The sequence below is a fragment of the Durotheca rogersii genome (genome assembly GCF_024521655.1).
Source record: "Durotheca rogersii strain YMJ 92031201 chromosome Unknown GGS23scaffold_12, whole genome shotgun sequence".
Taxonomy (NCBI): Eukaryota; Fungi; Ascomycota; class Sordariomycetes; order Xylariales; family Xylariaceae; genus Durotheca; species Durotheca rogersii.
Window position 1 is genome coordinate 712,432 of NW_026251243.1, and position 12,687 is coordinate 725,118.

General features: G+C 55.6%; 2 protein-coding genes across 2 annotated transcripts; one reads left to right on the forward strand and one right to left on the reverse strand.

Annotated features, from left to right (window-relative positions):
- Window positions 1–984: 984 nt before the first annotated feature.
- Window positions 985–3,750, reverse strand: GGS23DRAFT_605571 (uncharacterized protein; the record flags this gene model as incomplete). The annotated part of the gene is made up of 2 exons (XM_051519779.1): window positions 985–3,554; window positions 3,666–3,750. 2 exons carry the CDS (start codon window positions 3,748–3,750, stop codon window positions 985–987), a joined length of 2,655 nt encoding a protein of 884 aa, XP_051371387.1.
- Window positions 3,751–10,486: 6,736 nt separating this feature from the next.
- Window positions 10,487–12,624, forward strand: GGS23DRAFT_605572 (MFS general substrate transporter; the record flags this gene model as incomplete). The annotated part of the gene is made up of 9 exons (XM_051519780.1): window positions 10,487–10,611; window positions 10,695–10,749; window positions 10,831–10,927; window positions 11,064–11,154; window positions 11,213–11,712; window positions 11,791–12,024; window positions 12,153–12,239; window positions 12,269–12,295; window positions 12,428–12,624. 9 exons carry the CDS (start codon window positions 10,487–10,489, stop codon window positions 12,622–12,624), a joined length of 1,413 nt encoding a protein of 470 aa, XP_051371388.1.
- Between the last annotated feature and the right edge of the window lie 63 nt (window positions 12,625–12,687).

Below are 12,687 nucleotides of genomic sequence, written 5' to 3' on the forward strand. Positions count from 1 at the left end.
ACGGCCAATGCAGCATACATGTACCTAGCCGGTGATGACTACTGACTTACGAGACTCAGGAAGGCGAGAGTGGGATGAGGGGAGGGAGGTGTTTTACCTGCACAGGTGGGTATATATATCTGTATGTATTGTGATCCTCACCTCACGTCTCCTCCCTTACCATCATTTCTGCGTGTCTCTGTCCGGCATCTGTTCGGTCCAGATCAGCCGGCCACTCGCGGTCACGCTTCGAGGCACGAAGGATTCGTCTTGGTAGAAAGACAGATACCGATTAATCAATTACTCGAACACTTGCTCCGTACCCGGCCGACTCGCCTAGCTAGTTGGTCTCTCCCTCCCCCGGTCTCCTGCTGTCCGTCCGTCCTTGTTCGCCCTGTGCCTCTCTCTACTTGCTTCCGAATTGCGCGCGAACACACAAAGCCTAAAGTTGCAAAAGAAAAAAAAAACGCAAACCCGCACACACGCCTCGATGATGAATGTGGTTATGCCGCCGATGGTGGGAACGCAGGACAAGACGCAGCATGCGGAAACGCATAAAAAAACACCCATTACCGCGAGCCACACCATACTAGATTGAACCCGGAATAAGATCAAAAAGCAAGGCAGGAAGTAACAGGGGGAAAAAAGACACAAACACCGTATTATGATCGATCCGTGCCAACCCGGCCGCCCGGCCATTCGCAATGCCTTTTCTCCTTGTTCCCCAATTTCCGACGCCAACTCGACATGTAGGGGGGAGAGAAGACAGGGGGAACAGGAGAGAGAAAGAGAGGGGGGAGGGGGGCGAGCCAAACCTGAGTTAGTTCCACGAGCCTATGATCGACTTGATCGGCCGAGCTGAGGCGTCTCTCGCGTCGCTTGGGCGTCGTCGTAGCGATGCGTTCTTTTTTCCTTCTCTTTGCCTGTTTCTGTTCCCTCTACACTGTCTTGTCGTGCTCGCGTATGCTCTTCCCCGTTCCCCACTCCCCGGTCCGTCTGTCTTCCTCACATCTTGAGCTCCGCTGCCCGGCAGCGCGTGCACAAGACTACTCCTTCGCCGCGCTCGCGCATCGGGAAGATCTGCCCGTCCTCGAAGCCACCTCCGCAAGACGAACAGCGGAAACAGGTGTCGTGCCACTCTCCTCCGAGCGCGCGCACGTACTGGCCGACAACTGCGAGCCGGCAACCGCGACACTTTGGCGCCCGTCGTTCGGTCCGTTTTGTTTGGCAGCCGACGCACCAGGCGTACCCGTCCTTTTCGATGTGCGTATCGCCCCGCTCGAACGGGTCTCCGCACTCGGCGCAGAAGAAGTGACCGTAGTGCCAGTGTGCTCCCAGCGCCACCACATGCTCCCCGAGGATAGGGGTCTTGCAGTGTCGGCACCGTGGCGCGAACTGCTCGTGCCAGTCGAGGTGGCAGAAGAAGCGCAGTCGCGTGTCCCCGTCCTCGGCCATCGTCTTTCCCGGCACCTCCTCGAGGACCTCGCCCGCCGCCCGCCGCCGGATCCGCTCCAGCCGCTCTGCTCGCGAGGTGTCCGGCTCCGGGCTGATTTCCATCGCCTCTAGCGCCGTCCCACACGCGTAACATCGGAAACACTGCGGGTGAAACCGCTCCGAAGTTCCGGCGAGCCCTACGAACCGGCCCTCGATCGCTAGCCCGCATTCGTGGCAGGTTGCGGTTGCGCGCCGACCGGCGGGTCCGACTCCGCTGGGGGCCGGCGACCAGTGGCTCCGCGGGGGGTCTCGTAGCGGGTCGTAACTTCGCTGCACTGCCTTGGGGTCCGGCAGGGGCCTTGCTGAGGGCCTTCTGCCGTCATTATTGTCGTCGGGCGTGATTATGGCGGGGATGCTGCTGGTGGGTGGTTTGGTGCTGTTATCGTTATCGTCGCCAGGGAGAACAATGCTGGGTATGACCGGGCGGTCGCTCGAGATGGAAATAGTTGGCACCTGCGGGCCGCTACCGCTACCCTTATCGTTTACCTGAATACTTGGGATGCTCGGCGTGGAGGGGAGGGCGCGCCCGGACGACGCCACCGGGACCGGAGCATCCGGCGTAACTGCGATAGCAGGGGGAGGCTGTTGACGAGGCGGAATTTGTTGCGAGCCCGCACGCTCCTTGACGACCCCGACGACAGGGACTCGGCTGTTGCTGCCGCCGCCGCTGGACTCTTCTGGCTTGGAATCAGTTGCCTCTTCCGGGGGCTGCCAGTTTCGGTCAAAGCTTACGATGGGGCGTCCCGGGTTGTCACTGACCGCGGACGGAGTGGGCAACTTTACGCTGCGGTCCTTGAGCCGCATGCTGGTCGCCTGCCGAATGTCATCGCTACGAATTTCCATGCCATTCTTAGTCGGCACCTCCTGAGACGTGCGCGGCGCACCCGCCGGGTTGTTCGTCGTGTACGCGGGGTTGCGCGACTGCGACGGCGGGTTCTTGTGGATCTCGTATCGGGATACAGGCTTTGCCGCCGTCTGCGCTTCGGTGTCGTCGTCGGAATCAGATGAGGCGGAGGCGAACTGCACCCTGTTGGGGACGCCTCTAGCCTTGAGCCCGATGGGTCGCCTGCTCACCGCGGCGCGAGATGGTCTCGCGGTCCGCTTGACCGTGCTGCCCTCCGGCTCCTCCCAGATCTGGTCGCCCGAGAACGGCTTCTCGATTTCGCCGCTAATATTGCGCTTCATGCTGCTCCGGCGACCGGTGCTAGGGTCTGCGCGTGTCGTGCCGCTGAGCGCACCGTACGATTTCGTTTTGTTTGATCCAACGGAGTGCGTATGCTGCTGCTCGAGGCTCGTACGGGGGCTTCCTTGCGAGGAACCTCGCTCACTGTTGGATACACTGCCCGAAAGAGAGGGGACGGACTCTTTAGAGAGGCCAGAATTACCGACATCCTCGTTGCGTCGACCGGCGCTAGCCGCGCGAGCACGGGCGTAGCTGTTCTGGCGCATATGCGACTTATAGCGATAGGGGGTGCCAGCCTCGGGCACCTTCACACCATGCTGATGCTGCCAGACCAACTCGGCTGCCTCGTTAAGGGCCGCATCATAGAGTCGGGATTCGTCATCCTCTTCCTCATGCTGCTCAACTCCCTCGTCTTTACTCTTCTTATCCTTTGCCTTGTCCTTATCCCTCTCCTTATGCTTTTTTTCTGCCCCAAGATCCAAAGAGTCCATGGCGTCCATAACGTCGATGGCCTCGCGGAGCGAGATGGCTTCTTTTCTCTCCATCCATCGTTGGCCACGCTCAATGTAAGTGGCGCTGGGAACGACCTCGCCCGGTTTCAGAGGGGCGATGTAAGACGAGTTTTCTGGGTGGTAGTCCTTGCCGGCGGATGCTGTGGTGGAGTAGCGAGAGAGCACGCTGCCGGCCATGCTCGGGCGACTGCCCCGCGGTTTTGGTTTCGGGATTTCGTCTGACTGGGCCTTCTGGTGGTTGGTCGATGCCTCGGATAGAACCGAGGTGGTGGCTCCGAGCGAGAGACGGCCTATGGACTCGCGGCGCAATTTCATGGAGGGTGGCGGGGGCCGGGCCCCCCCGGGACGGTTGACTCGATTATCACGGAGGCCCGCCAGGTAGGTCGCTGCACGACGTAGGGACGGAAGTTAGCGTCGAGACCTGCACCTAGACATATAGACCCGATGCGACAGGGAGAGCCATTCTGGAGAGGAGGAAGGGGCGGGGTGATGCGAACCGAATTGTTCACTGCTCATATATGACGGCGACGGCGGCGTCACCTTCCTAGGTGAGGACCGCTCTTTGGACTTGTTTCGCAGCATTGCCCGTGGCGAACAAGGCGTGGGAAGCGGAGCGATGTGTGCGCGCGCGTGTGTGTCTCTCTCTCTTGTGGTTGTTGGCTCGGCCGGAGAAGTTGCTAGCGCATTTATCTTTATATATTTATGGGCCAACGGCAGAGGTAACTTTTTTTTTGGAGAAAGGGGGAGGTGGTTCAAGCTTGGCAGGCCGATTTCCTGACGATAAGGAGGGATATCCGTGTCTCTTCTGCGATGCTGGTTTTTTGTAGGGGAAGGAGGGGGAGAGCGGCTGGATGGAAACGGACGGAATTGGTGCTATAAGTTATTGGCGGCTGGTTGCGATGGGATCAGTCATTTTATTCCAAGAGGTTGACGGCATACAGACGATGTGTTGTTGTTGTTGATATGTTATCTAGGCATGTGTGTGAGGGGAGGGGTTTCGGTTGCTAGGGGGAGGCGGGCGAGTGAGTCAAAGGCTGGTGAGCGAGGCATGCGGTATGCTTGTGATACGGGTATTCAAGCATGGACATGGGTGTGTATACGTCGTAGTAACCTACCTGACGGGTATTATATCACACACATACATTGACACACACACACACACACAACACAATACACACACTTACATACACACAGATATGAGTCGCTGGCGTTTCGGACGTGTGAGTGTTTGGGAGGATATGTACGGGTACACTTCGGATGTTGGGTAGGGTGTCTTGGTCTCTAAGTTGTCCGAAGGGTCAGGACCGACGATGCACGTAGGGTTGGTAGTGGTAGTAGTGGTAGTAGTTGTAAGTAAGTAAGGTAAGGGTTGGCATGTGGATATCTCGCGAAGAGAGGGAAAAAAAGAAAGAGAACAAAGAGCAACGCATGATGAGGTGTCCCACCCCTGGCTGGGATTCTTTTAATACCCAAGTAGGGCTCCATTCGAGGGAGAGGGGGGAAATAGGCCAGCCAATGTTTTGCTCCCACCTCTCCTCGCACGTCGTTGCCAGGGCAGCCGGGTAGGTGACTAGGGTATGACAGCTGGCCCTGCCGGTCCCCCGCTCCTGCCCCAGGTACTACCTATGTTAGGTTGGATGTAGGTACTGGGTACGCCGCTGCGTATGTACATTAGGTAATATGGATACAATCCTGCCCAGCGGATAGCATCTGCTCATACGCTTGGAGGTAGGTATCTTATCAACACAGCTTTGCCGCCAGAGGTACCGATATACCTAAGGCACTGGCCTTTCATTCAGGTACCATCTACGATACGGCATCTACGGTCTGTCGGGCACGTGCAATTAGGAGGTATGTACTTTATTCACGTGTCGGAGTAGAGAGGAGGTACTTAAGACAGGTGGGCGAGCGCGCCCTGAAACATCCCACAAGGGCAGACAGCTCAAGATACCGGGGCACACTTCAGCTTGTTCGGCTGGCCGCCTAACGTGTTGTTAGCAGCGCCCAGCAGCGCCCACCAAGCTCCTCCGAAGAGTCATCTGCAGCCCGCGCAAGACAAGCAGGGTCCGTCCCAGGAATGGACTGGACAGCAGCCACCTCAGCAGAAACCACCTCAGTCCATACGCGCATATAAGATATAGGGGGGGTAGGTACCTGAGGTAGGTACCTAACCTAAGATATCACATGTTGTAATGTACATCAGGTACCGCCCGATCTACGGAACCCGGATGGAAGGTTCTGGTCGTTTGGCGGGGGTTTTTTCTACCACGGACGCGTCTGGCTTAGCGGCCGTTGCTGCTTTTATTGAGACCCGGCTCTCGCTCCTCGGCGTATTCGTCACGTGGCCTGGATGCGGCTCAGAAACAAGACTTACCTAGTACATGTATATGTAGCGTTGCATCTGTGCGACACGGCATTATGATACCGTAGTGCACTCATAGCGCTGCAAGGTGTTATCAAATATCGTTGCTACTCGTCCTAGGAGTAGTTCTTCCGCCTCTCGCAGAATCCGGCTGTCCAGACCATCGCGTGTCGGGTAGAGCCCAGCGTAGCCGGTGATTCGGCCGAGTGGTCGGATGAGGGCCGTCGGGAAAGACTCGGATGACTGGCCGGCCGCGACCGGCCTCCCACGTAGCCCAGGCTGAGAGGGAACCGGACCGGTCTCGGCACCTACGTCAACTGCTCGTGGCCCTAGCCCTCTCTCCCAACACGCCAACGTCCCTGGGAAGCCGGGAGCACTCAGAGACTCCAGGAAAGCATCCGGGATCTGCGACGATAGGATACGCGACATCCCAAGGTTGGAGCGTGTCCGGACGAGTTCGGAGGAGATATAGCAGCGAGCGTTGTGCTCACGGTATTGATAGACAGCTTAGATGTGGCCCCCCGGTGGGATGGCGAGGCTCTGTCGTCAGATTCGTGACATCGTGAGGGCCGACGTAAAAACAACAGTGCCGAAACTCGCGGCCCGGCGCGGGAGTACGGTGCCATCTAGCCCCTCTCGCATACATTGTCTTTCGAAGTACATACCCTGTGATCGCAACCGGTCCTACTATCTAGAACGCGGAATGGGTACTTCCTAGTGAGCCTTGGCGTCTCGGCCGGCAATGGCTCACAAGCTTCGTGCTCTATTATTCCTGCTCATTTTCCTATCGCTAACGTGTTCGGGGAGTCCTAGAGCTAGCGGAGCCTTAATACCTACTATGCCTACATAGTAGGCATTCCGCTACCGGGCATTCGTCATCGCGCAGCAGACTACGGGTTGGATCCATGATATTCTCAACGTGCCCTTCGCTACCTAGGTATGCGAACAACGTCGGACTCCTTGCTTAAAGCGGCGCGGGAATCTCCGCAGGCCCTTGCGGCACCAAGCGCCCGCACGAGTACAAGGGTGCCCAGATTGCACTCGCCTCCTGTTTCCTTTAGGAGTTCTATCGACGACGACAACGACGGCGAGGGTGGACATGCATGGGGCCACCTTATCCTAGCACGAACCACTCACCAGCACATCCAGGATCGGTCCACCTGTTTTCCCCATCTCAACCCAGAGAAGAGAGAGAGCGCTGCCAATATTACATCTGCCGATTCGAGCTCCTACGTTATGTACATAATACGTGCATACATCTACATCCTCCCTTGCCTCATCTACTCATACTCAATACCGTTTCTGCCCGCTGATCCACGGATGGATTCGTAGTGGTAGCGGTGCCTCGACGGATACAGGACCCTCTTCCATACCTTGCCTAATGTGTGCGTGTAGATATATATAGTAGACGCGGGTACCTAAGATACCTACCTACCTACCATACAGGGAGGGGGGGGTCTATGGACAGTATGTCAGCAATAGAGTCGGGGTACGGATACGGTAACTAAATCTAGTAAGGGTTACCTTAGCTAGTTATTCTTTTAGAGGAGCTAAAAGAATTACAGCAAGGGTTACGGTACCGACCTTATTACCTTTCCTTCTTATAATTTCAGGATAGTTTTTATAACTACGTAGGAACTAATGTCCAGACGGATATAATAATGTCTAGACGGATATAATGTCTATATATTCCATAGGTACCTACCTACCTACCTACCTACCTACCTACCTACCTAGACCTACCTACCTAGACCTACCTACCTAGACCTATTATCTTTATCTTTTTTCTATAAATACCATGATCTACTACCTATTGAACAGGAGCAGCGTGGGCACGCTGACGGAGGCACGAAACAAGGACTGCCCAACTGCCAACAACTGGCCCAGTGCCGATCAACCAAGATCACAGCTGTAAACAGCTGTAATCGGTTGATCGGCCAGCTGAAAACGGCAGCTGGGAAAGGAGACTGGAAAGGCAAAGACGAGGATAGCTAGAAAGGCATGGCAAGAAACGAGTGAATAGCTGTAGGTCGTGATGTCTACCGGTCTAAGTCTGACTGATGAAAATATGAGTGCGCGACCCATATAAATACACATCGAAAAGGCTACGTGGCCTAGATCCACCGCACCACTACACTATCTTCGAACCTATCTACGAACCTATCTACGAACCTATCTACGAACCTATCTACGAACCTATCTACGAACCTATCTACGAACTTATCTACGAACCTATCTACGAACCTATCTACGAACCTATCTACGAACCTATGGGAGCTAGTTCGGGCGCGTAGAATCTATCTATCTATCTTCGAACCTATGGGAGCTAGTTCGCGTACGTGGAATCTATCTATCTACGAACCTATGGGAGCTAGTTCGCGCGTAGAATCTATCTATCTATCTTTAAACCTATCTTCGAACCTATAAGAGCTAGTTTAGGCGTATGGAATCTATCTATCTTCGAATATATGGGAGCTAGTTCGCGTACGTAGAATCTATCTATCTACGAACCTATCTACGAACCTATAGGAGCTAGTTTAGGCGTATGGAATCTATCTATCTTCGAACCTATAAAAGCTAGTTCGCGTACGTAGAATCTATAGGAGCTAGTTCGCGCGTAGAATCTATTTATCTTCGAACCTATAGGAGCTAGTTCGCGCTATCTTCGAACCTATTTACGAACCTATCTTCGAACCTATCTACGAACCTATCTTCGAACCTATCTGCGAACCTATCTTCGAACCTATCTACGAACCTATCTACGAACCTATGGAAGCTAGTTCAGGCGTATAGAATCTATCTATCTTCGAACCTATGGAAGCTAGTTCAGGCGTATGGAATCTATCTATCTTTAAACCTATAGAAGCTAATTCGCGCGTGGAATCTATCTATTTATCTTTAAACCTATAGGAGCTAGTTCGCGTACGTGGAATTTATCTATCTTCGAACCTATGGAGTTAGTTCGCGTACGTAGAATTTATCTATCTTTAAATCTATCTTCGAACCTATGGAAGAGAGGTAGGTAATAGACGTAAAAGATATAAAGGTATAAAGGTACGTACTTAGTAACCTAGAGGTAACCGGGTAATCCTATGGAATATACCTTTTTTAAAAATAAAGACATTATATCCGGATGGTAACTATGTCGGGAAATGGTAATAATGTTAGCCCAGAGTTTAACTTACTCTTATTACGAGGCAGATACTATATCCAGTCATAGAAAGGATTGCTGACATAATGTCAATAGACCCCCCCCTCCCTGTATGGTACCTAACACAACACGCATAAGTGTAGCTATACTATTATGTATGCATCCACCTAATACCCTTTTATGCATAGCTAACGCAGCGGTGGCCCTGCCTATCTAACTACCTAAAGTATTTCCGTTATGCATATCTCCATGCTTCAATACACGTATTTAGATTCCTCAGGCCGACCGGACGCAACACCACATTTCCACGCGCACACACCACGATACCACCCGGTGCCTGCAGACGCCACACAACACGTGCACTCATCCGTCGACCTACCTACACATAGACATTATTATCCCTCCCCTTTCCCTGGTTCCCCCCTATCTATCTATCTTGCTCTCTCCTTAGCTAGCTCCCTGCTCTCCCAAGAGCCGCAGACCCGCAATGCGAGAGAAGGGGAAGTGAGCGAGCGAGCGAGCCAGCCAGCCAGCCAGATAGCCAGATAGCCAGGAAGAGGGGGGGACGACAAAAGGGTCGACGTTGTTGTCTCCCCCGATGGGATGCATTAGGCTTCGACAGCAAACCCTCGTGGCCGCAAGGCCGGCACCGGCACAGTTACGATTATGTAGGTACTCAGCCCAATCATTCGAACAGGATCGAGAGCCTCTCGTCGTCCCCCCCCCCCCCTCCCTCGCCGGTCTGACACCTGTCCGGCTCGCGAAGCGCGCACACGTCTCTCTCTCTCTCTCTTTCTCTCTCTCTCTCGTCTACTGGGAAGCTGGCGAGTTGCGAACTCTCTTCCCCCTCCCCCCCCTTCGATATCGGCCGATTCGCACGATGCGCGGCGCATGCCTGCGTCGGACCCGCTCGACAGCCTGATCTTCGCTTCGGCGTCCATTTGCACTCCAATATTAGAAATACGCAGCTTGGCCCGGGCTTGCCAGGTTTTCCCACTCCCGACCTTTGCGGTGTAGGGGGGAGGGGGGGGGGGGTCGCCTCCACGGGCCGGGTCCATCCAAGCTCGAGATTATGCTCCCTATGCGCGATCGGCATGTATATATCTCAGCGTGCTACCGACACCGCGAGCTCCCCCCCTTTCTCCTTATCCCCCCCTTAGTCTCTCTCTCTCTCTCGCGCGCGCGGCGTCGACATCGGTTCATGGGTTACGCTACGAGCGACTGCAAAGGACAGGGACAAGCACGTATATGTACACGTATGTGCGCAGACAAGGGGGTGAGCCACTCTCGCTATGGAAAAGCTGCTTGCTCCTCCAGCAGAGATCCCGGCCAAGTATCCCGAGAGGCCCCCTACGGATTTTACCTAATTGGAGCCACCGCGCCCCGCGGGGCGTCCAGTCCGGGCGTAGCTTGCTGTGCTGTGCTTTGCCCGCTACGTCGGTAGGTAACAGCGCAAGTAGGGCAGGCCTATGTTTTTTTTCCTTTCGCTCTTATTCCCGGCCGGCTTTACGGCGATGACAGACAGGGCCATCCATAAACCTCGTATGTGTGCCCCCTCTGGGATACCATTTTTCTGTGTTACGTGAGCCCAACCCCAGGTCTATTTTAAAGAGGAGCGAGGGCGGCTTTTGTGAGTGTTGCCACTGTTTGTCGAGTTAGGTGGAGAGCAGGAGGGATTCTTCCTAGAGCTAGACGCGTCCCGCCGGAGATATTTACCTATTGCCTGTAGCGATCGACGCGTCTGGTGCCGGTGCCGATACATACACAAACCCTAGCATTGCTTATAATATTATTAGATTGCCATCATGGCCGGATCCGACAAACGACATGCAAGCAGGGGAACCGGCGACAACTCGTGTACGGAGAATCCTACGGTAGAGCTAGGTCCTCAGCGCCAGGAAGACGACTTCAAAGAAGGTGGCTATGGCTGGTCAGTGCCCCTTTACCGAAATTGACAACCCGCAATACGGGCAGGATAATGTCGAGTTGACACCGACGGCCTTGCGGTTCTAGGGTCGTTGTCTTCGCCGTGTTCATGTTGAACGCCCATACGTGGGGTCTCAACTCTGTATGGAGGCCCTCCTCAAACAGCGACACCGCCTCGGCAACAACCTGCTAACCAACCGCCTCGTGGCCCTTCCCTTCGCAGAGTTATGCCGTGTTTCTCGCCCACTATCTGAGGACTGGCGTCTTTGGAGACAGCCAGCTCGGGTACGCCTTCGTTGGAGGGTTATCCATTTCTATTTGTAGAGTCTCCCCCCCGCTTCCCCTTCTTCCTCATGCGCATTGTTCGGCTCGGTTGGTTGTTGGCCCATCTCACATCCACATACCGTACATCGAAAGCCCGACTATGGCTCGTCGCTGTCGCTAACCACGTTGCAGCCCTTTTGGTTGCCCCGTTGGCGACTGTCCTTATGGGGTGGGGGCGATGTGGCACGCGGCTCACCATATTCATCGGGGCCGTATTTGAGACGTGAGTTGTCGTTGGATCGTTCCGGGGCGTCGGCCGGCCGGCCGCTGACATCCCCTAGGATCGCGTTTGTCGGCTCCTCTTTCGCTACCGAGTTATGGCACATCCTGCTCAGCCAGGGCCTGTCTTTCGGCGTAGGCTTGGGCATGTGCTTCGTCCCGTCCGCGGCCGTCCCCCCGCAGTGGTTCGTAAAGCGCCGGTCGTTCGCCAGCGCCATCACCGCCTCTGGGTCCGGGTTCGGCGGCCTGTGCTACTCGCTGGCCACGAACGCCATGATCTCTCGGGTCGGCCTCCCCTGGACCTTCCGCATCCTGGCCATCGTGTGCTTCGTGGTGAACAGCGCCGCTAGCTACTTCATCAGGGACCGCAACAAGGCCATCGGCTCCGTCCACGTGGCCTTCGATTGGAGGCTCTTCAAACGCCTCCCCTTCCTCCTGTTCCAGGCTTGGGCATTCCTCTCCCTCATCGCCTATGTCATCCTCGTCTACAGCATCGTCGACTACTGCCAATCCGTCGGCCTGTCCGCCTCCCAGGCCTCCCTGGCGGCCGCATTGTTCAACCGTGAGTTCCGCCTTCCGGATAGGGGTCGGGGTCGAGGTTGCACGGGCTGACTAGGGGTGAGTACTGCAGTGTTCCAAGGAATTGGCCGGCCCCTCATAGGACTGTCGAGTGACGCCGTCGGCCGTCTGAATATTGCCAACATCTGCACCCTGTTCTGCGGCCTGATCTGCATGTTCTTTTGGACTTTCGCCGCCAAGGGCCTGGCAGCTTGCATGGTCTTCGCCGTGCTGAGCGGCAGCGTCGCTGGCGTCATATGGGCCACCGCCGCCCCGCTATGCGCCGAGATCGTCGGCATCGCCGTCATCCCTTCCGGTTCGTTCTGTCCCTCTCGACATTCCCCCCCCCCCCCAGCACCTGGATGAAATTCACAAAACTGTTTCAGTCATCCTCTCTCCATCTGCCTATCCTTTCCCATCCGTGCGACTGCTAACTCCGAGAAGCGCTCTCCGTCACCTGGCTCGTCCTCTTCCTGCCGGCGACGTTCGCCGAGGCTAGCGCCGTGGCGCTCCGGCGGCCCGGGCCCGGGGGTATCTCGACGTCCAAATCTTCACCGCAGCAATGTACATCGGCGCATTCGTCTTTGGTAAGTTGCGACCATCCTTCCTAGTCCCCCACATACGCCAGCACACTCCTGTTCTGTTACTACTACCACCCAAGGCAACGACTTCTCATCTCTCCCCCCTGCCTGGCTGGGCTTCTCGGCTGACGCGCACAGGTTGGGCCCTGAGAGCTTGGAAGGTCGGGGAACTCGGCGAAGCGCAACTCACCAAGGAACAGCGGGAACTGGCCACCCGCGACGACGGCGTGGTGGCGTCGTTAGAACACGGACCGCAGGCCGCCAACCAGAAACCTACTTCCGCCGAGCGGAGGCGAGCAGTCTTTCGGGGCCTATGGGCTATTGTACGTGTATAAACGCCGTAACGTCTGGTTAACGAGTTCTTACTACAACAATTTAATACGCGACCTTGTTGGCTT